The following is a 22,699-nucleotide window of genomic DNA, read 5'->3' as shown; positions in this document are numbered from 1 at the left end:
TCCAAAACTTGACTTTCGATCCATCAGCAATTTATGGCTACGTGACTGGGGAGGGAGTAGGACATATGCTAAAAAGCAGTGCTTGAAATAACTTGCATACACTGAACTTTAATGATGTAACTTTACATTAAAGAACAACTTTTTTTCTTGTGTATTTGCCCTCAAAGGTTGGATCATTGTCCACAAAATTTCTATTGTTTTATTCTATTAACGGAATATTTCCAGTGTTATTAGAATATACTTCTAAGCATCATGGCTAATGAAAGCACTGTTTCTTTATCCCTCCTATTTTTTGTTTCTGACTCTTGAAACAATGCAGTAGTGCAAAAAACAGACACTAGCAAAGTCACTTGCAAATGACTTTATAAGCACTGCAACATTTTAATTTCTATTAAGTTAATATTAAGGGAAGTTCCTTAAAATTACATTTTCTTTCATTGCCATTTTTCATTTCCTTTAGTCATTTGCAAATGAAACTGAAAGCAGTTTCTGTTAGAAACAATGTAAAGGAAATTAACTCTCTTCCAGCAAGTTTCCACAATGCCTTGCACACTTCTGTGCCAGCACACAGAACATGCACGGCTTCATGGGAATTGGAGTCTTGACAGGTGGAGAGCTTACATGAACAAATATCCTACAGCCCACTGAAAAAAGTAATTAATGCAAATTATTCTTATTTTTATTAAGCACCTATAAATTCCAAAGTGCTGTACGATAAAATCAAAAGTTGTTTAATATAAGATTTTCTCCAATAATGTATGAACTGTAAAGTTTTATTTACCTGCTAAATGTAGCCTTTTCATTTTTTGTGTCCATGGTTAATCTGATGGTTTCATGTCCAGATCCCGTGCTGATGGTTTCAGTAACTATATTATGTTTATCTTCTTCGTCGCTGTCAGAGCCCCCTGATGAACTACTGTCAGAACCAAGAGTAGGGTTCTTCCTGGCCACACAAACATTCCACACACAAGGAGAGGCTGCGCTGACTGAAAGAGTAATTACAGACACAAAATGCATGGTAAATATGTAACTAGTAGGCTGTCCAGCCAAGTTTGATGCAATTTGAGCAACATGGCTATCTGTACAAATACAATGAATGTTGCTCGCCACTCCTACATCATGTGACTCTAGCTTACTAATATTATGCAATAAGCATTTATGCCATTTATGTAACAAATGTATTCATGGGGATGTCTAACCTGTGATTCCTCAGTCATAGTGGTATAATCTCCATACAGTCACAGAATTTTGAAGTTCAGCAACAGATAAAATTCAAAAACCATAAAACATACAAATTGAAGACCAATTGCAAACCGTCTCAGACTAGCACTGTCTGCATCATACAAAAAGTTACATTAAAGATGAACTACCCCTATGAAAAATTTCCAGTCAGTAAAAGAGGGATTTTTGTTACTTACCAGTAAAATCCTTTTCTCTCTTCATTGAAAGGGGGACACAGGCACTGGAGGGTTAACTTCACCTTCCGGGAGGACAGGACACTAAAAGTACAAGAGTCTTGACAGCCCTCCCAGGGGGCCAGCCCATCTCTCCTCCGCAGGCTACACCCCCTCTGGGAGGCTGTCACCACCCAGAACGTATAAAATAGATAATGAACCAGGAAACCAGGAAAAAACAACGAACAGTTAACTGGAAACTGACCGGTTGGGCTACAACGCTATCCCGTGGTGTATAGGAAAAATGCATTACCCAATGTCCAGCAGGACAAGGAGCTGGAAGGGCCCCCACCGGGGAGAGTTCACGGAGGAGCTCCAACACAGAGAACACTCCAAGGGGAGTTCTCCGCTAACAATTATAAACAGGGAGGGCGTGCCTGTGTCCCCCTTTCAATGAAGAGAGAAAAGGATTTTACTGGTAAGTAACAAAAATCCCTCTTTCTCTTTCATTATCAGGGGGACACAGGCACTGGAGGGACGTTCAAAAGCAGTCCCTGAGAAATAGGGTGGGAAGATGGACTACGTTTGAGTCTGCACTGCAGCCTGGAGCACCTTCCTGCCAAAGGCTGCCTCCGCCGAGGACGCCACATGCACCTGGTAGAAACGAGTAAAGGTGTGAATGGAGGACCATGTGGCTGCCTTGCAAATTTGCTCCACAGAGGCCAGGTTCTTTGCTGCCCAGGAGGCTGCCACCGATCTGGTGGAGTGTGCTGTAACCCTGAGGGGAGAAGGCTTGCCAGCGATCTGATAGGTTCTGGATATCGTACCTCTGATCCACCTGGCAAGTGTGGTCTTGGAAGCTCCTAGGCCCTTTCGTGGGCCAACGGGAAGAATGAGTAGAGCATCAGACCTCCTAAACGCCTCAGACCGATGAACATAGTATCTTAATGCACGGACAACGTCGAGGGAATGAAGTGCTTTCTCCTTCGGATTCCTAGGGTTAGGACAAAAGGAAGGGACCACAATGTCCTGGTTTAGATGGAAGGCCGAGACGACCTTGGGGAGAAAGGAAGGCAGGGTACGTAGCACGGCCTTGTCCTGATGGAAAACAAGGAAGGGGGCACGACAGGAAAGAGCTGCAAGCTCGGACACCCGCCTGGCTGACGAGATAGCCAGTAGGAATGCTGTTTTCCAGGTGAGGAGGGTGTCAGAGGCCTGCGCAAGTGGCTCAAAGGGGGGCCCTTGAAGAGCAGAGAGTACCAGGTTGAGGTCCCAGCCCGGGGCCGGTAGTCGCAGCGGAGGGGCCACGTGGGTGACCCCTTGGAGGAAGGTCCTGATGTTAGGATCCTGCGCGATCTGGCGTTGGAAAAGGACCGAAAGAGCCGAGATCTGGGACTTAAGAGACGCCACACGGAGGCCTTTCTCAAGGCCCTGTTGGAGGAAACTGAGGATGTGAGTTGTTTTGTAACGATTGGGGGGAATGTGGTGGGTGAAGCACCATGAGATGTAGGTTTGCCAGGTTCTGTAGTAAACCCTCGCGGAAGAGGGTTTCCTAGCCGCAATCATGGTGGAGATCACCCTGTCCCCGAAACCCTGACTCTTGAGGATTAAGGTTTCAAGAGCCAGGCCGTCAAATGGAACAGCTGAATATTCGGGTGGAACACTGGGCCCTGGCAAAGCAGATCTGGACGGTTGGGGAGAGGTAAGGGATCGGTCTCTGAAAGGTTGATTAGGTCGGCGAACCAGGCTCGCCTGGGCCAATGGGGGGCAATGAGCAATGTCCTGACTCGTTCCCGCTTTATCCTCTTGAGGATTCTGGGAAGAAGGGGCAGAGGGGGGAAGACGTAGACGAAGGCGAACGGCCAAGGGGCTGTGAGAGCGTCTACCCCTGCGGCAACTGGATCTCTGTACCGGGAGATGAAGTTGGGGAGCTTGGCATTGGTTCTGGAGGCCATGAGGTCGACCTCCGGGGTTCCCCAGAGGGAGACAAGGGTCTGAAATACCTCCGGGTGGAGAGCCCATTCCCCCTGATCCAGAGTCTCCCTGCTGAGGAAGTCCGCTGTCCAGTTGTCCACCCCCGGAATGTGCACTGCCGATATTGCAGGGACATGTTCTTCTGCCCAGGTCAGGATCTTTGAGACCTCCTGCATGGCGCCCTTGCTGCGGGTACCTCCCTGGTGGTTGACATATGCCACAGCTGTGGCATTGTCGGTCTGGATCCTGAGAGGTTTGCTCTGGAGAAGGTCTGTCCAATGAAGCAGGGCTAGACGGATGGCGCGGAGCTCCAGAACATTGATGGGAAGTGAGGTCTCTGAGGGTAGCCATCTGCCCTGAGCCGTCAGGCCCTGGCAAACTGCACCCCAGCCCCGAAGACTGGCATCTGTAGTTATTACAGTCCAGTTGAGAATGGCAAAGGGCTTGCCCAGAGAAAGACGGGCTGGGTGCATCCACCACGAGAGTGCCTTCCTCGTTGACCGGGGAAGGGAGACTGGGGAGTCCAGAGCTGAGCTCTCTGGGTCCCACTGACTGAGGATTGATCGTTGAAGTGGCCGGGTGTGGAACTGGGCAAATGGAACGGTGTCTATCGCAGCGACCATGGAGCCCAGGACTTGCATGCAAGTCCTGAGGGAAGCCCTCGGGGCGGAGGCTAAGGACTGGGTCCGGGCCATGAGAGTCTGGACCTTGTCCGGAGGGAGAATGGTGCGGCAAAGCTGGGTGTCGAACACCGTGCCCAGGAAAATCATCCTCTGAGCAGGTGTTAGGGATGATTTCTTGAAATTGATGATCCAGCCGTGTAGTTGCAAGGTCTGGATTACTCTGGATAGATCTGAGCGGTTCTGATGGGAGGATGGGGACTTGATAAGTAAGTCGTCCAAGTAGGGAGTGATTGATACTCCCTGGGAGCGGAGAAGCGCCATGACAGGGGCCAGAACTTTCGTGAATACCCTGGGAGCTGTTGCCAGGCCGAATGGCAAGGCAACAAACTGGAAGTGTTTTCCCAGAGTGGCAAAGCGAAGGTATCGGTAATGACCCCTGTTCATGGGAATGTGAAGATACGCGTCCTTGATATCGATGGAGGAAAGAAACTCCCCTGGTTCCATCGCTGCAATGACTGAGCGAATGGATTCCATGCGAAACTTGAAGTTTCGGACACAGCGATTGAGTCGCTTGAGGTCCAGGATTGGGCGGACCCCCCCATCTTTCTTGGGGACGCAAAAAAGAATGGAGTAAAACCCCTGTCTTTCTTCCTCTTTGGGAACAGGAGTGATGACTCCTGCTTGGTGTAAGGTGGTGATGGCTTTGCAGAAGGCTGCCCTGCGTACAGGGTTGCGGGGGGGAGGGGAGAGGAGGAACCGCTCGGGCGGGGGGTACTGAAACTCGATTGAGTAGCCACGAGTAAGAATTTCTGTCACCCAGGAATCTGTGTAAGGGTGAGACCACACCTCCCGAAACGAAAGGAGACGGCCGCCTACTCTGTCGATTCGGGGGGTGGAGAAAACTTCATGCATTGGAAGATTTGTCAGCGGAGGATTTTTGGGGCTGTCTACCGGAGGACCAGGCAGGCCTTTTGCCTCTGCTCCGAAAGGAAGAGCCCTTATCGGAGGGTGGTTGCTTCGTCTGTTTGGAACGAAAGGAACGGAAGCGAGAGAAACGCCGCTGGTGGGGCTGAGTCTTTGGTTTGTTTTGCGGAAGGAGAGTGCTTTTACCTCCTGTTGCCTGGCTAATAATTTTTTCAAGCTCGGTACCAAAGAGAACCTTCCCAGAGAAAGGAATGGAGACCAATGACTTTTTGGAAGTTAGGTCTGCTGACCAATGTTTAAGCCAGAGAAAGCGTCTGGCCGCGATGGATGTAGCGGAAGCCCTGGCAATCATCTTTGCTGAGTCAAGGGAGGCCTGACAAACAAACTGGGAGGCCTCTTTGATTTGTTCAGCAAGTTGTAGGATGGAAGCCTGATCAGACCCCTCTAGGACAGCCTGACAAAGTTGGTCTGCCCATACCTCGGAGGCACGACTGACCCAAGCTGAGGCGAAGGTCGGCCTAAGGGCAGAACCAGCGGCACAGAAGATGGATTTGCAGAAACCCTCGAGTCTTTTGTCTATTGGATCCTTAAACCCAGCGCCATCTGGTACCGGGATGGTGGTGGATTTAGCCAATCTGGAGATTGGGGGGTCCACTGTGGGTGCCAATGACCAGAGGTCAATATCCTCCTTGGTAAAGGGGTAAAGGAGATTGAAGCGTCGAGAGGTATTAGTCTTGCGCTCAGGCGCAGCCCATTCTTCCTTAACTACCGAAAAGAGCTGATCGTGAGAGGGGAAGACTCTGGAGGTCTTCTTTTGTCGCTTAAAGAGATCCGTGGAGGGATCTGAAGCGGTGGGAGGAGAGACCTGGAGGGCTGATAAGACGGCCTCAACCAGGCTATCCATATCGGAAGGAGCAACCTCGATCTCTTGAGGGGGCTCCTCCTCCGAAGAATCCTCTGTGATCTGTCCCTCCTCTGCAGGTTCTGACTCCTCGTCGGAGTGCAGAAGAGCAGGAATGCCGGGAGTCTTACGTTTGCCCAAAACACCCAAGGTAGGGGGTTGGGAGGTAAGCTGGGTAAGAAATTTGTCTAAGGTGTCAGGGAGCCTAGCCAGACCCTGTAGGGAAGACATTGAGAGTGCAAGCTCTCGAGCCCAGGGAGGTTCTGGTATGGGAGCAGAAGAACCTGAGTTGTCTGTGGGGGCGGGGACTGGCCGAGGAGGCGGGTGCGAGCAGGTAGTGCAGAGAGGCTCCGAGTGCCCAGATGGAAGCCTGGCGCGACAACGGGCGCATGCAAGGAAGGAGACCTGCGCCTTGGTGGAAGTCTGCGTGGAGCGCAACTTAGGACCTTCCCTTGTGGGGTCTGCCATGGGTGCGGAAAGGGAGAGAGAAAGAAAGAAAAAAAAATTTTTTTTTTTTTTTTTTTTTTTTATTTAGGAGAGATAGAGAAGGAGCCCAAGAGGATACTGGCCTGGATTCTGTTCTGGTGCAGGAGGACCTGCTCTGTAGCCTGGGGAGGAGAGATCCGGAGCAGAGAAGAAGGAGTTGTGCAGCAGAAGCCGACAGGCAACGGAAGAGAAGGAGGAAGTCTGAGTCTGGCGCGAAAACCCAGGTTCCACCGGAAGCCAGCTCCAAGGAAGGCGCAAAGTCAGGGCCAATGGCTGACAAGTGGGCGGAGAGACGTGTTAGATAGCAAATGACACCAGACTGAACCAGACAGACCCCCACAGCAATGTGCTGAACCAGTTGTGCACAGCACCAGCAGGGCACGACAGCCAGTCGGGGAGAGCGGCAGAAACAGTGCGTGCACAAGTATTCGATGCGTGCACATGTATTCGATGCGCGCTCCCGTGATGCGCGCTCCCGCGATGCGCGCACCCGCGACGCGCGCTCCCGCGACCCGCAAAAGGGTTCACGGGGGGGGGGGTGGGTGGTGTTGGGCCACCTCAAGCAGGGCGCTGAAAACCAGCCTGCGGCTGCCACCCGCAGTCCCCCCGAAGGAGCAGATGGGACTGAGCCGTAGCTCCTGCCCATTCTGTGCAGCTCCAACTGGGGACTGAATCGTGATTGCTGCCCCAGTGCTGTGGAAACAAAACATATTTAGACAAGTAAATAATAAAAAATAATAAAGGATATTAAATAAATGGCTCCCCTAAGGGGAGCTGTGTCCACCTCCCATGAGGACACTAAAAGAACTGGGTGGTGACAGCCTCCCAGAGGGGGTGTAGCCTGCGGAGGAGAGATGGGCTGGCCCCCTGGGAGGGCTGTCAAGACTCTTGTACTTTTAGTGTCCTGTCCTCCCGGAAGGTGAACTTAACCCTCCAGTGCCTGTGTCCCCCTGATAATGAAAGAGAAATATTGATTTGTTGGGAATTATTTATGCATCCTCAGTGGCAACAAGACATCTTTTGGCAATGTGTTGAAAAACCAGTGTGCCAGGAAAAAGGCCTGTGGTATACAATTCACTGTATCATGAAAGTATCAGTGTAGCGTGTAAAATCAGGTGGCAGAAACTAAAGATATGACATACACACATTCTCTATATACTTTTCTTCTGCCAGCTACCTACTATTCAGTTGTTTACCTTGTTTTCCTAAATGACATGGCCTGAGGTCTCTCCCTGTTACCTGTCCTCGTAATTAAACACATGTGAAGGGTTTGCTAGAACAGAGTTCTAAAGACCTCTCTGACACTAAATGAAAAAAAGTTAATTCTTCTCTCCGACTTTCCCCAATTTCCTTTATTTCATTTTCAACTTTTCTCCAACCCCTTTCCTCAAACTGTGGGGTCAGTGATTGAGTACTCACAGCTGGCAATGCAAATAATATAAGCATACACCATATGATATTGCATAGGCATGACTGAAAAGATTTTAACCATGTCAGAACCATTTGATACATATACATAGGTCTCAAGAAAGACTCCTGTCCCATATTACACTGTCATTGTCAAAACTTACACAATTTGTCTTGACTGTGCTTAGTGCGTCCATCAGAGCTGCTGCTCTCTGTATCCACTGGAGAGCTACACCGTGGGCCTGATTCAGAGCTGGGGAGGGAGAAAATAGTGAATGAGTGATGAAAGCACCTCATCTTGAACAAGCATAGAATCTGTTATTAAACCGGTTATCCAGAAAGCTATAAATTATGGGAAGGCAACCTCCCATAGACTCCATATAAAATATGGAGTCTATAGGAATATCAAATAATTCACATTTTTAAAAATGAGAAACCCCTTTATACAGAAAACACACAAGAATTCTGGATAACAGGTCCCATACCTATACAATCCAAAGTGAACTATCTGATAAAGTTGTGGTCCTACTTGCACGCCTAAGGGTGAAAAGACACAAAGCTACTAGTAGCAGCTACTTGTCACGATACTAAAATAGACAGTGCTGATCATATACTGATAATTGTCTATATGTGTTTCTGGGGTTTAGCAGCAGTGTGACTTCACCCTAACATGTAATCCTTAATCTCATTTTAATACCCACCCTTCTAGTCTTGTTTTGTATGTATAACAATATGTAACAGAAATAAGTTGGATCTAACAGCTTGGACTGTTATGATTGGAATTGCTTCTCTAATTTCTGCTGTGTAATAATACAATTTCTTCTAAACAATACAGGCTGTAAATTTTATTTTCTAAAGAATATTACCAACAAAATGGTTGAAAATCAGGGAACTTCGCCCATCCTTTCTGCTCTGAAGTAGATGTCTCTGTAATAGGAGCTTCCCAAACATTGGAACCCACATCAAGTGCGACACATGGGGCTGGGGGTTTCGAATTCACTGGCTCATCAAATACAGCTGTCCATCCAGTTTCTGTGGGCAGAAAATTAAATTAAAGTTGATAACACAGGAATATAATGATGGGATATTTTTGGGTGCAGGACTTCATACAGTAGACTCTCCACAACCTAGATAAATAATTATCAAGTTAAAATAGTGCATAAAGGCCCCATACCGGGTGTGGCCACACTGGGGCATACGTACACTGGGAGATGTGACCAATGCTGGGGCCCTGCTACCTAGGAGCCAGATCAAACACATAGATACTGGAGACCTATTACCCTGGTTCTCATACTTACAACTCCAACAGGCCTTCCGACACCAATTCCAAAGAACCATAGTCCCCTTTGTGCTTACTAAGCTTGAAACCACCCTTCGAAACCCCTCCCCCAAAAAGCTGATCACCACAGTATACTCTCTGCTCCTCTCTACGCTCCAATCGCCCTTTCTCACAGCCCAAAAAGCTTGGTGCCAAGACATACCGGAGCTGCACAACAAAGACTGGGAGGAAGCGACAGACAGGGCCTATGACTACTTGATCTCTACAAGAGACAAACTAATTCAATTCAAAATCATTCATAAACTCCATCTGACCCCCTTACGGTTATATCGAATGGGAATTCGTGATTCGTCTCAGTGCCCTAAATGTGGTGCCCCTGAAGCCGACTATTTTCACCTAATGTGGTTATGCCCACAAATACACTACTTTTGGGACCAGGTCCTTGACCACATCCAAAATGCAACATCTTTACCTAAAATACTCCATCCCAAGATTTGTTTATTTGGCATTATAGATGATATTATTCCTAAATCAGCATCGCGCATCCTCTTTAGAACATTATTGTTTTATGCCAGGAAATGTATCCTCTTGCAATGGATGGCACACTCTCCCCCGACAGTCCCTACTTGGCTCAATTTACTTAAAGCCCTTCTGCCACTGATACAACTCACTTACACAGCAAGGGGATGCCCCCAAAAATATGACAAAGTATGGGGAGGATGGGTCGAGGCTATGGAATAGCATCACATAATCTTGTCCCAAAGAATCCGAATCCCACTGAGAACCCCAGAGTCCACTTCACCCTCTCTGACGGAAGCCTTAACATTACCTTGAGTAGGTTGTTACTGATTATATAAGTCAATGTACTGTATATATCCTGACATGAACAGAATTCGCTTATAGAACCAATGTCATTATGTTTAATGTTGTTTTATGTTACAAATGCATAAATAAAAACCTTTGAAAAAAAATAGTGCATAAAGGTGTTATACAAATCAACCATATGCAATAAGAGATATGCCAGCTCATGACCCTTTCCCAGTCTGGTCTGGAAATAGTGCAGCACGTATGCAAAGAAAAGTGTTATGTGTTCCTTTAACAAGGAAATTTAGTTATATAGTGGATGGTGCACCAACAATGGCCCCAACATATGGACGACCCACCTAACCACTAGTCCAGATGCTCAGGACTTGCTAGACTGCCATAACCTGATTATGACCCACCCTAGCCCTCCTGTCCAATGCAATTATTGTTACCTATAATAACAGTACAATAAAAAACATGTCATTTGTGATATGGTTTAGTGACATTGTATATAACCCAAAATATCTCACTGTAAGGGCTAACAGCACCTTCTGGAACAACAGAGTCTCTTTGCATTGACTGGCTGCAGGTAATGAGGTTTGCAGCTTGGGGTGTCTCAATACTATGTCCTTCCTCATCCTCATCTTCATCAGATACAGGGCTACCAGTAGGCTCTCCATTCTCCAGGTCACTGCGAGAGGAATCCTCTGAAGACTGGGATACCCCAAACCTACAGTAAGTCAGTTGCAGAAAGATTTAAAGTAGTGAGGCCTCACAAGTTTAGATTCTGTCAGTTTTATTTTAGACTCTAGCTGCTGATTGGTTGCTATAAAGTTTTAGGCAAGTACTTAACTTTGCACCTTTTATCACATTACCCCAAAACACAAGAGGGATTTATAAAGAATGAATAAATACTGGCACATAAATATAATTATCAGCACCACGTTTACATCACAATTCACAGTGCAAAAGTTATAAAGCTTTGTAGCCCTGGCACAGCTGTGCACAGAATAGAGAAACATATGAACACATTTTGGCACATCTGTGATTTTTCACATGGCTGTGCACAGAACTCTTACATAGAAACCAACATTGTTAAAAAACATAAAAAGTGTGCCTAACTTACACAGCTTTATTAACTACCCCAGTTTTAATATATTTTTTTTTCCACTCGTGACTTTTGGTTCCTATTGATGGCAGGCAGATTGTGCCATTTTGTCTCCAAAAACTTCTTAAGAAGGCCACAGATATAACAGAATCATAGAGGAGGAAACACAGTTAACATTTGATGCAGGTTGATCAACCAGATATTTAAAAAGTCAGGCCCTGTTTTGCCAGCTATGGACAACATAAGGGGGGTTATGTAATAAAAGACACTACGTTTGCCCAGCAGAGTAACCTATAGCAACCAATCAGGAAGCATCTACCGGCACCTGTTTAAAGGAAACATCTTATTGGTTGCTGCTGGTTACTGCTTCTTAGGGAAACTTAGTGTCTTTTATTATACATGGGGGTACGTGTCAATGCATTGTAGGTATTTTCATGCTCATATATGAATGTAAAAACACTTTTAAATTACTGTTTTGATTCTTATTGCTTTAAAAGCCTTAATACTTACCTTGTCCTAGATTTCACTTGAGTGCCATAACCAATTTCTTTCTCTTCCCATATGTCTTCCTCTTCATCATCAAATTGCTGAATACGTTCGTTACAACATGCTTCAAATAGGGCAGCATTGGGCTGCAGATGACAGATAATGTCTGAATTTATAGAAGTAATTCATAATCTGTCTATTACATGAATACTCAAGTTGTGTATTATTTTGTTGTAGTTTTTTGATTTACAAAACCTTAGTCTTAGAGCAGTCACCCTATTTGACCTAAGTACAAAATGTATTATATTCTACAGTAGTGGAATTGCAGTAGAACTGCCTATGCAAATGTAAGTCATCTTTTCAAATCATACAGATATTGCCCTTTTGGCTTTTTTGTTAATGGTTATACGGGATGTTTGGAAATGCATTGCTGTGCCTCAGTCAACATGGCGTGGGAAGAGCAAGAAAAGAAAATGGCGTCCAGTGTACAACCGCACTAACCTTAGCGTTTCCCGTTTTCTTTTTTTTTTAGTCAGTCAACTCCCTGGTGACTAAGGCACAGCATATTGCATGTGTCCAGTGCTCTATAAAGCACCCATAAATCTTCTTGTCACTTTAGTCTTCCTTGATCCCTTCAATTGTATGTTTTTTTTTTGTTTTGTTTTTTTTTTAAACAACCAAATCCTACTTTGGAACGGCTGAATCCAGAGACGAGAAGAACAAATTATTATTGTCTGACTTTATAGCATTTAAATGTAAAGATTTGAAGTTTGAATTCTAAAGTCGTCATGTTCAAAAGGTATACACACATACATACATACATACATACATACATACATACATACATACATACATACATACATACATACATACATACATACATACATACATACATACATACATACATACATACATACATACATACATACATACATACATACATACATACATACATACATACATACATACATACATACATACATACATACATACATACATACATACATACATACATACATACATACATACATTACATACATACATACAGAGAGAGCTACTTACATTGTCATCTTCTGCCTCAATATTAAAGTTGATTTCTGTGATACGGTCAAAGGGAGCACTAGGATGCAGAGAAACATCTTTAGTTTAACACTGGGGATATAAGTAGAGGTATACAGAATTTAGCCACGTGTCACTAGTCAATCATTGAAGCTATGTTTGGATATATGTACAAATATAAAATTAAAGGACAGGAAAGAATAAATTAATCCTTGTATCAGTTTAAATGCCAATTTTTATTACATACTTTCCAGTTATATTCCACAGAGTCTATTGTTTTACCAAAATCACAACAGTCCTGATGCTGGAAATAAACTGAGGACGTTTTGTCTCTTGTGGGAGGAGCATGCTTGTTTGGGGCACATACTGGTTAAATATATGCATTACTGAATGATTTTGTTCTTTCCAGTGACTAGTAACAAAATAAACATATATACTTAAAAACAAGTAATGTTATTTACATCATGAGATTCTAGTTATATTGGCCTATCTCTATTTTCATTTTAGAATCTCCAACTTGCACTACAGATTTTACAAGAGGCAGATAGGACATTTTCTCCACTGCTGCCATCCAGTGGAAACCAGCAAATCTCTGCCTGTAATCACTTCTATTTGCTGAAAACGAAAAACACCCAGTCGGATGCATATGTGACAGATTGACCTTAGTGCCAAAACATTATCTGTCACTGCTCTATCTTAGTCAGTGATGGAGCTTAATATTCACTAGAAGGGGAGTGATCAAAGGTAGAGAGGGGTGTTTCTTGGGTCACTTGTCCCACAGCTCTGAGAGTAAGTGCAGAAGGCAAGGGAATAGCACACAGGATTCTGCTTGAGAACAAAAATGAACCAACACTTTTAAAAACAGAATGATTCAGTTCTGTGAATTGTGGCTACTATACATACTTGATATGATCATCTTGCTCAGCAAACTCCTCATCATTGAAGCCAAACTGATCAACAAAGTTTGCAGTCATCTGCTGGATCTGGTAATCTGAAAAAGCCTGGGTAAAGAAAATCAATAGACTTTATGGATGGTCTAGCAAATTAATGGGGGTGTCCTCCCCAAAATAATGTAAGAAAACATAATTCTAAGCAACTTTCCAATATACATGAATTACAATTTGTTTTCAGTGTATTGTCTCTCTCTGTACTCACACTTATTCCTGACTCTTGTAACAATTTAGATGGCTTCTGCTGCATTTTTTCAGAATGCAGAACCCACTACTGCAAAGAATACAAACTACAAGGCAGATACTGCTTTTAACAGAAATTACATTTTTAAGTAAAACTACTTACATTTCTTTTATGTATATTGGAAAGTTGCTTTAAAATACAATTTCTTTTATTATGCATAAAACATTTTAAGGGTGGACATTCCCTTAATGACTGCTTATTTCTAGCTTTAATGCATTTCACACTTTTAAGCACAAACTCATGTCAGCAAGACCCACGTTTGTATGCCTCACCTGTTGTACAGACAGCTCATTAGGAAATGCATTATCAATATCTTCATCCTCACTCGAAGAATGGAGGTGATGGGTGCTCACCTGAAACAGGACATTTTTACAAATTAACTGCTAGGAAAGGTAATATAAACAAGGGGCAAGAGAGTGAAGAGAAGGTTGGGCAGAAAATAGGTTTAGCAATGGGAGTCTATCAGAAAAAGGAAGGTGAGGGAAAGACACCTTAAAGGAATTCTGTCATGGGAAAACATGTTTTTTTTTTTCCCAAAAACGATCAGTTAATAGAGTTTTTCCAGCAAAAACAGCTCAAACAGACAAATTGATTTTTTTTTATATTTAATTCTGAAATTTCACATGGGGCTAGCCATATTCTTATTTCCCAGGGTGCCACAGCCCCCCCTTTATTTAGGTTGATCCTCTTTTTACAACTTCCTTCATCTGAACTTACAGACCCACCACACATCATCTCTATAAATATTTCAACATTTTCTTTTTCAGTCTATATTAGAAATCTGTTCACGGCACAGTACAGTTTAACTACTGATGCATCTCTTGCCCTATAAACAACACTCTTTGGTAGGATTTAGAAGCCCAATCTATTGCAGAATCTTAGCTCTTCTTTGTTAAAATACTGATAAAGCCATGGACAAGGAAACAGTTCATCACATTAATCTACATTTAAAAAAAAAAAAAAAAAAGACAGCTAATAAACTGATACCCGAGGGAAAATACAACCCATTCAATTTAGTTGGGTTTATGTACAAAAAGGTGCATACACACTATCTGAATGTCTAGATATAATTTGTTTTTTTAAATTACATACATGCCTGATTTCATAGATTGTACGGAAACCATATAACTCCCTTATCCAGCCTCACATTCTTTTACTTGAAGTCCCTCTGCTTTCCAGAAAATCTGTGCACCACCCACTTTGGTAATGGGATGTATGAATGCAAATTGGGAGGACAGAAAGATCCACAGCCATTTACAAAACTTCAGTTCAGGAGTTCAAGTTTGTTGGTATGTCTTATCAATAAGATTATTTCACAACATGCAAAAATCATTAGAAAAAAATCTGTGATTCAACTGTTTCTAACAGTGTATTTACTTTTCAAGAAATCAGTACTTATTCTTCCGACACCTTATATAGTCAGCCATACCCAGATCATATTTACCAAATCCACTGTGTTCCTGCGATTGGTCTCTGTCAGAGTCTCTTCCACAAAACTCTCCCATCTCCCTCTGCAATCATCAGGCAATTCTGCAGGCATAAACAGACTACATAAGCATACATTAAAGCCTGCACAAATTCCTCAACTATATGCACACCTATGGAACTACTATGGGAGCTATGTATTGATATAAGTTCTATTAATCTATAATGACATGAAAATTAACCTGTATTTACTTTGCTGAATACATTTTTATATGATCCCAAAACCACTACTATGAGCAAACCACTAGATATAAAAGTTGTCTTATTTGTAGTAGCTATTTATGGACACCTTGCTTTAAATAACCACTTAATTAAGAATATATAAATTACTTTTTTACTTTTTATAATTTACTTAAAAATTTCCATCATCATTTAGAACATCCTTTGGCACCCATAATAGTTGCCACCTGCCCATAGGTTACACCATTCTTATCTGAATCACAAGTTTTAGAATAAGCTCACACTGAGAGCTAACTATATTGAAAACAATATTTTGCACAGCTTATCTATTCACCCAGTTCATTTAAATGAGCAGTTCAGTGTAACAATAAAACTGGGTGAATAGACAAGCCATGCAGGATCAAGATTGTTTCTAAAATGGTTAGTTATTCAAAAATGTAATCTATAAAGGCCGGAGTGAATGGATGTCCAACTAAACAGCCAGAACATTACTTCCTGCTTTCAGCTCTTTAACCTCTTAGTCAGCGTCTTGAGGGGGGCACATGGGACAACAAAGAATAAAATATGTGTCAGTGTTCATATTGTGCTAAAAATAATCATTATCTTTAAAAATGGCCACTTATTGGAGTACCCCATAACAAAATATGCCCTCTAAGTATTTATAACAAACACCTCTCACACACATGAAAATACAGAGACACCAAAAACTGTCAAATTGAGCCATGAAGAGAAAAAAAGCACAACTGTGCTTATGATTACCCGAGATTTCAGTGAAGTTAACAAGCAGTCTTACCTGTGATAAAGTCACTAATCTGAGCCTGCATAGGACCCTTTTCCATGTTCTGTACCACTGTGTTGGCAATGCGAGTTAGGTGGCCCATATTCCCTCTTCTCATGCCTCCTTCTGCCCTGAAAGCATACCATATAATAAGTCGATTATCTGAAAAATTGAATAAAAAATGTGCCATAAGGGAATATTGTCCTGGACCATATATTAATACATCGGTTATCGTGAAGGTTTAAGAGGAATAATGATCAAGATGATCAAGGGTAGAACATAGCATAAAGGCTACCACAGAATAGCTAAACTCTCTGTAATAATCCTGATAAATTTAATTAAAAAGCAATGGCACATGCAATTCTCCATAGGCAGACATAGTCATCTTTACGTATGTTTCCTCTGCCACATCAATATGTAATATCTACAGTCACAAACAGTTTGTTTTAAATTTAAAATGCTGCCATTCTCACATGTCATTACTGGATAAATAATGATTCAATTTTAGAAAAAGTTGGCACACCCACAAACAGCCAATCACAATTCACCTATTGACTTTTATTGGTTTAAATTTAAACTGCTGCTGTTCTTTAAATATTAATGGCAGGGTCTCTAAACTTTGCAGGGTTAGTCACTGGGTAACTGCAGTTCCAGACAGAAAAATTGGACAGAGCCACCAACTGCCAATCATTGACTTTCAGTGGGGAAATTTAAATTGCTGCCATTCTGACACTAATAAAACCAGGGTCCCTAAACTTTGCACAGTTGTTTTACTATGTGACTGTGGTCCAAGATTAGAAAAACTGGGTGGAGCCAACAACAGCCAATCAGAGACTTGTCATGTTTTTCAACACAACATGAAATTTGTTTTTAAATTTCCCTTTCTAGTTGTAATCTGATCTTTTTTTTTTTTTTTTTTTGCAAAATTACTTTGAAAAGCACATGATTTGTCGTGCTGGAACAATTTTCATTGCAATGGCACAAAAGGCGATTTGTCACCTGCAGTAAATGTTGGTTCCTGCGCACAACAATAGTGTAGAACAGGGCTGTCCAACATGCGCCCTCCCCCCGTGCGGCCCCCCACCTGTCTGGCTGCTTTGATGGCTTACCTTTGTGTAAGCTTTAAATTGTATCAGTACTGAGATCAACTGGCCCCCTGAATCACTCACACCTCAGATTCAGGCTGTAATCCCCCTGTATTGTTTAATCATGTAATCCCCTGTACAGTTCACACCTTTTAATGCCTTCATTGTTTATCCCCTGCATTGTTCACACCTCAGGCTGTAATCACCCACATTGTTCACCTGTTCACACCTCAGACTTTCCCTCAGACACATCCAGCATTGTGTCACTGTATGCTGCCTGCCCTATGCTGCCTGTGTGTGCCATACCCTGCCTGCCCTATGCTGCCTGTGGGAGGTGAACCTGGCAGGGGTTTGTCCTGGGAGTTTGTTAGAATTTGGAAATAGTCATTATATGGTCCCTAAGGTGTGTAATTATATGCTGGGGGTTGCTGTGCTATCCACAGAGGAGGAGGAGGCATATGGATTTACGTGTATGTCTTAATATGACATAATATAATTCTTTCACATATGAATGAAGGGTGATATCACATTCATGTGGGGATGGCTTAAAAAGCTCTTGTGATAACATGGGTGTAGTTTAAAAAAGGGGAGTGGTCAAAACTGGCTTCCATTATCGGCCCTCCACCATGTAGGCCAGAAAAATTCCGTCCCTTGGTACCACAGAAGTTGGACAGCACTGGTGTAGAATAACCGAACCAAAACCATAAGAAATATGTACATGCGTATGTTTAAACCAATTTGATCATAGGAAGTGGATTAGAAGATGTGTGAAGCTACAAAAGGGTACTCACTGAATTCTATCATTGGTTTCCCACGCATCTAATATTCTTTGCACAAGACAGCACTTCTGGAAGAGCTGGTAAGAGTAATGATAACAGTTAATTAGCAAACACGATGAAAGAATAGTCTTAATTTTGATAAATCCTGAACAATCCTCTGTCTTAATAAAAAGACAGAGTCCAAGCAAAAAGCAACTCAATGGTAAACCCCTGCTCTGAAGTGGCAGTGGTGAGTGGACAAAAAGTACATGTATGCATCATTCATTTATTCAATACTATTGCTTACTGGAGCAAGGTAAAAGTCAGCGGTATCACACTCAAACACAGCCTAGTGAATAAGTTTAGGGCACAGTTGTTTGTTGCTATTAAAGGACAACAACGAGTTTCGCAAGTACAAGGCTGCATGTTGAGTGATTTTGAACAGATTACTGGGAGGTTCCACACTTAACACACATCATAACATAAAACATCAGTGACCAGGTAAGGGGGGCAAATCTTGTGAGTTCCCACTATAGTCCCCTTGGGATCTCCTATAGTCATGATTGAACTTAGCCGGCGGGGCACCAGGAAAAAATCTGATGGGGCCCGTGACATCCAGCCACTCCCTCTGCTAACTGCAGGTGCATCTTCCCCCCCATCACAGCCACAAGGAAAAAGCGTGGAACTTAGTGGGGAAGGGGGGGGGGGGGTCAGGAGCCCCCAGGAGGCTGTCCTGGTGGTCCCCGGACACCCCAGTGTGGACCTGCCTACGGTGGGAATCTACAAGGTCACCCCACTTACCTCGTCACTGATGTGTTAATTTATAAACTGGCATAGACAGTCAAGTTTCAAAAAAGGGAAAAAGAAAAAAAAGGTGGAGATTGTGATTTCAATAGTTAGGGCCCTTTTAAAATGAGGCCCACCCATCTCTACCCAACTGGTGCTGGAGTGGTTAACTACTGGGGCCAAATAGTGCTTTTACAACGGGTACCTGGAGAGCAGGGGAACAGAGGGTTCAAGAACAAATAAGTAAGCTGCAAATAAAGCCAGCCCTCAGAGAAAAAAAAATGTTTTATTTTAAATCAGGACTTAAATGAACCATACTTATCTGATTTATAAAAGGTTAATACGTTGTATGTTCAGTAGTTATCCATCTTGAAAATTACATGACATAGCAAAGAGGAATCAAGACAACCGTATATATTTCATCTATTGTACAAGTGCAGCAACAATCTTTTTTTAGACAGAACATATGATATTTTATTTTGTTAGAAGCCACACTGCTATTAAATTGCAAAGTATATCTCCAACAGAGATCATAAAGTTGGTTAAAGTATTTTTAATACATCATTTAAAGGGGTTGTTCAACTTTGAGCTAAAGGAATACTATCATGATGTTAATGTGTATTTTCAGGAGCTCTTCAGTTTGGAGTTTCAGCAGTAGGCCTATGATTAAGTACCATACGGTACGAAACGCGTAAGGCCATGTAGCATTAAGTGTTAATATAATAAACTTTATGATTTTATTTCAATTTTTGGAGTCTACTGCCTGATACCTTTTTCTTCAAGTCCTGGAGTGCCTGCCATTTTCAATTTTTGGATTTCCTAAATGGTCCCCTCAAGCTGAAGGTCTGGGGCATGAGCACCCAGGCCCATCTATACTATCGGTGAGATACTAAATATACTTAAAACTTATGAGCATAATCCTATAATGTTTGTTCTATATGTAGGGTTCAAGTTACCTTAGCAACCAGGGAGTGGTTTGGATGAGTGATTGTTATATGAATAGGAGACGGCCTGAATACAAAAGAAAGTTACAAAAAGTAACAATAACAATACAACGGTAGCCTCGCAGAGCAATAATTTTTTGTAAGAAGAAGGCAAATAATTGAAAAACTCTAACAAATAAATGATGACAGTCATTCTATAACAAACTAAAAGTTAGCTTAAAGATGAACCACTTTTAACAAAACTGACATAGTCTTTGCAACATTGGAAGATATTTTTGCGGTACGTAAGCCTTGAAAACAAGGCAGGCAATAAAAATTATAATTTGTCTTTCGCACATACACGCAGAGTCAGAAGCTCTAAGTAATGGCAACAAAAGGGGATCACCATACGCAAAACACACCTAAAAAATTATACATTTAATAAAAATCCTAACTCACATGTGTGATCATTAGATCTTCATGCTCAGAGGAACAGATCTGGCAGTTCTCCATGTTTTCTGCATTTCCATTAAGTGTTTCCTCCTCCTCCTGTCTTTCTTCAGAAACTGCCAGATACTTCCCTTCTTGCCTGGAGTTAGAGAGAACAGCTGCTATACACAGCTCAACCTGTAAGTGCATGAAGTTATTCCATGTGTATCTAAAGAAAAGATCCTGTGGGAGAGAAAGGTATAACATATTAGCTACAGAAGCACCATCTTCTTACAAATAATAAAATATCTGTTTTTAAATGATTCTTTTAGCTCTTGTTGTTAATGCCAGAAAATTCCATATTTGTTATTAATGCAACACATTTTTACTAGTTTCTTTCTAGCAAATTTCCCTATGCCAGGAGAAGCACTGAATTTGAAGTGCTTAGTGCCTTTGCTAGATTTACTTACAAGTAAGAGATCCATGGTACCTAGCCGACAAAGCTCCTGGTTAATACTGGGAGTGTTAGTGTGAAGCAATGCGGCAATAAGGCGTGTAGTGTGGAGACGGGCATTTCCTAATGGCTCCTCCAGTACCCCAATTGTGGTCAAAATTGATTCTTTCTGCATTAAAATTGAAAGAGATAATATCACAAACCCATTAGTCGCATGGAAAATTCCTTACCTTGTTTTTAAACTTGCAGAAGCTGTCCACTGGTTATTGGTTTAACATAAAACCCTTGAAAACACATGCCTTTGTTTACCACATACCTATTTTTCCATGATAACAGTGCAGTAATTTCAACCATATACTGTTAAAAATTGGCATCAAATGAAATGCAAAATGTATTTCCTTCTTCTAACAGGGTTATGTAACTTTGCAGCATGTTTCCCATCTGGCAATTCCCATTATTGCCAATATGGAAACATATGCAGCAGATTATTCACCCAAGATATATGCGGGAGATTAGTCACCCACGATAGCTCTCCTGTTTCCCTGCCGGCAATTCTCATTATTGCCAGAGTGGAAACATAAGCTACTCGAGAGGCAACTTCAGGCTACTTAGCAAAGCCGAAGTGGCGTGTACGTATGCAGGAGATTAGTTGCCCGTGGTAGAGGAGATCTAATATCTCCTCCACGTGCTTAACAACTAGTACCAAGGATTGCTCAATAAGCACATGCTTATTACATAATCATGCACATGTGCATTTTAAGCAAGCTGTAGTATTGCAGGTACCAAAGTATGGCCACCCACATAGGGGTACTGTGTTCAAAGAGGTCCTATTTAAAAAAAAAAAAAAAAAATACACTCTTCTTCATCTGGAATGCAGGCTGTGTTAGCTCACAGCTTCAGCAGGAGAAAGAAAATTTTTGAGATGGGACCCTTTAAAAGAAAATTAGTCGCAACACTAAAGCAAAGCTTACAATCTACACTGAAACTTACACTTTTATAAAATAACACAAAAGAAATAAATGTGCAAAACTTTAATGGGATAAACCTGACCAATTTAAAATACTTTTAACTTACACAAAGACATCAAACAGTAATTGCTGTTCCACAGAGCATACAGGCTGGGTTTGGTGCTAGAAATGCAAGACTGACTTTCTGAAGTTCATAAGAAGCTTAAAAATTAATCCCTGAATCAGTACAGTAACCTGAACATGAATATCTAGTATAAATAAATTTAAAGCAACTGGACTTGTTGGTAATCATTGAAGACGTTTCACTACTCATCCGAGCAGCTTCTTCAGTAGAACTGAAGAAGCTGCTCGGATGAGTAGTGAAACGTCTTCAATGATTACCAAACAAGTCCAGTTGCTTTAAATTTATTTATACTAGATATACCGTGACCTGGATGAATGAAAATCTTCATAGACATACTAAACATGAATAGTAAAAAAAAAAAAAAAAAAACACAACTCAGGGTTATATCAATGAAAAGCTAACCAAAGGGCTTTTAACTTGTAGAAATGTCATAGTAACACATCCATCAAATTCAACCTTTTACAGAAGCCTATATGGGCAAATGTACAAGCAGACATTGATAAAGTCATAATAGAGTTTAAAAACTACTGTCTCATTTGGCATTTTATAAACACACATAACTGCAATACCTTGTGACTACCTATATGTACAAAAGCAGGTTGTACCTTAGGAGGATGCTGAAGCAGATCGTGAAAATCTTTTAGACGTGGCTCTATCACTTGAAGTATACAGTTGCTAACAGTAGGAGTTCTATCATAGCCCTGTGTCAATGAATTCAGCAGGGGATCTACACTGTAGAAAAGAGACTGATATAAGTATAAGAATGTCAATAAGCCTGAGATATAACCCCCGCTGTAATCAAAGAAACTGCACAGGGCTGTTTTTAATTTTTCTTGGTCATTTTAAGAATCCTGCTCTACTAAAAATGTTATATTCTGGTGAATCACACTGCATTGTAGGTATAGTTTGTGAAGCCAGCGTTCCTGAGCAATACATTAAAAAGAGAAGCTGCTGCCAGTGGGTAGAGGGTTTTGACTAGAACATTAAATACAGTAACAGAAACACTGAACTACTGGCAGCATATTCCCAGAGGAGTCATGGTTTCCAAAGTACTTCCAAGAGAAAATTATACCTATTTAGTGAGACATTG

At 42.2% G+C, this 22,699-nt stretch overlaps 1 protein-coding gene across 14 annotated transcripts in view; it reads right to left on the bottom strand.

Annotated features, from left to right (window-relative positions):
* The window catches only part of ppp6r2 (protein phosphatase 6 regulatory subunit 2), a 57,664-nt gene that overhangs the window by 11,335 nt on the left and 23,630 nt on the right, over positions 1–22,699 (bottom strand). For 8 of the 14 annotated variants that reach the window (XM_012960060.3, XM_012960058.3, XM_012960056.3 and 5 more), the window contains 14 exons: positions 22,215–22,341; positions 20,534–20,686; positions 20,094–20,306; positions 17,959–18,023; positions 16,098–16,213; positions 15,069–15,169; positions 13,912–13,992; positions 13,349–13,446; positions 12,449–12,506; positions 11,411–11,532; positions 10,323–10,522; positions 8,576–8,741; positions 7,874–7,962; positions 782–986 (listed from right to left, as the gene is read on the bottom strand). In XM_012960060.3, the coding sequence (XP_012815514.2) occupies positions 782–986; positions 7,874–7,962; positions 8,576–8,741; positions 10,323–10,522; positions 11,411–11,532; positions 12,449–12,506; positions 13,349–13,446; positions 13,912–13,992; positions 15,069–15,169; positions 16,098–16,213; positions 17,959–18,023; positions 20,094–20,306; positions 20,534–20,686; positions 22,215–22,341 (1,794 nt within the window). The remainder of the gene's footprint in view (positions 1–781; positions 987–7,873; positions 7,963–8,575; positions 8,742–10,322; positions 10,523–11,410; positions 11,533–12,448; positions 12,507–13,348; positions 13,447–13,911; positions 13,993–15,068; positions 15,170–16,097; positions 16,214–17,958; positions 18,024–20,093; positions 20,307–20,533; positions 20,687–22,214; positions 22,342–22,699) is intronic. The other 6 variants (XM_031899098.1, XM_002939374.5, XM_031899103.1 and 3 more) reach the window with 3 other exon arrangements.

The sequence above is a fragment of the Xenopus tropicalis genome, chromosome 3 (assembly GCF_000004195.4).
Source record: "Xenopus tropicalis strain Nigerian chromosome 3, UCB_Xtro_10.0, whole genome shotgun sequence".
Classification (NCBI taxonomy): Eukaryota; Metazoa; Chordata; class Amphibia; order Anura; family Pipidae; genus Xenopus; species Xenopus tropicalis.
The sequence above is the reverse complement of the archived record's forward strand: the minus strand, read 5'-3'. Positions and strand labels throughout refer to the sequence as shown.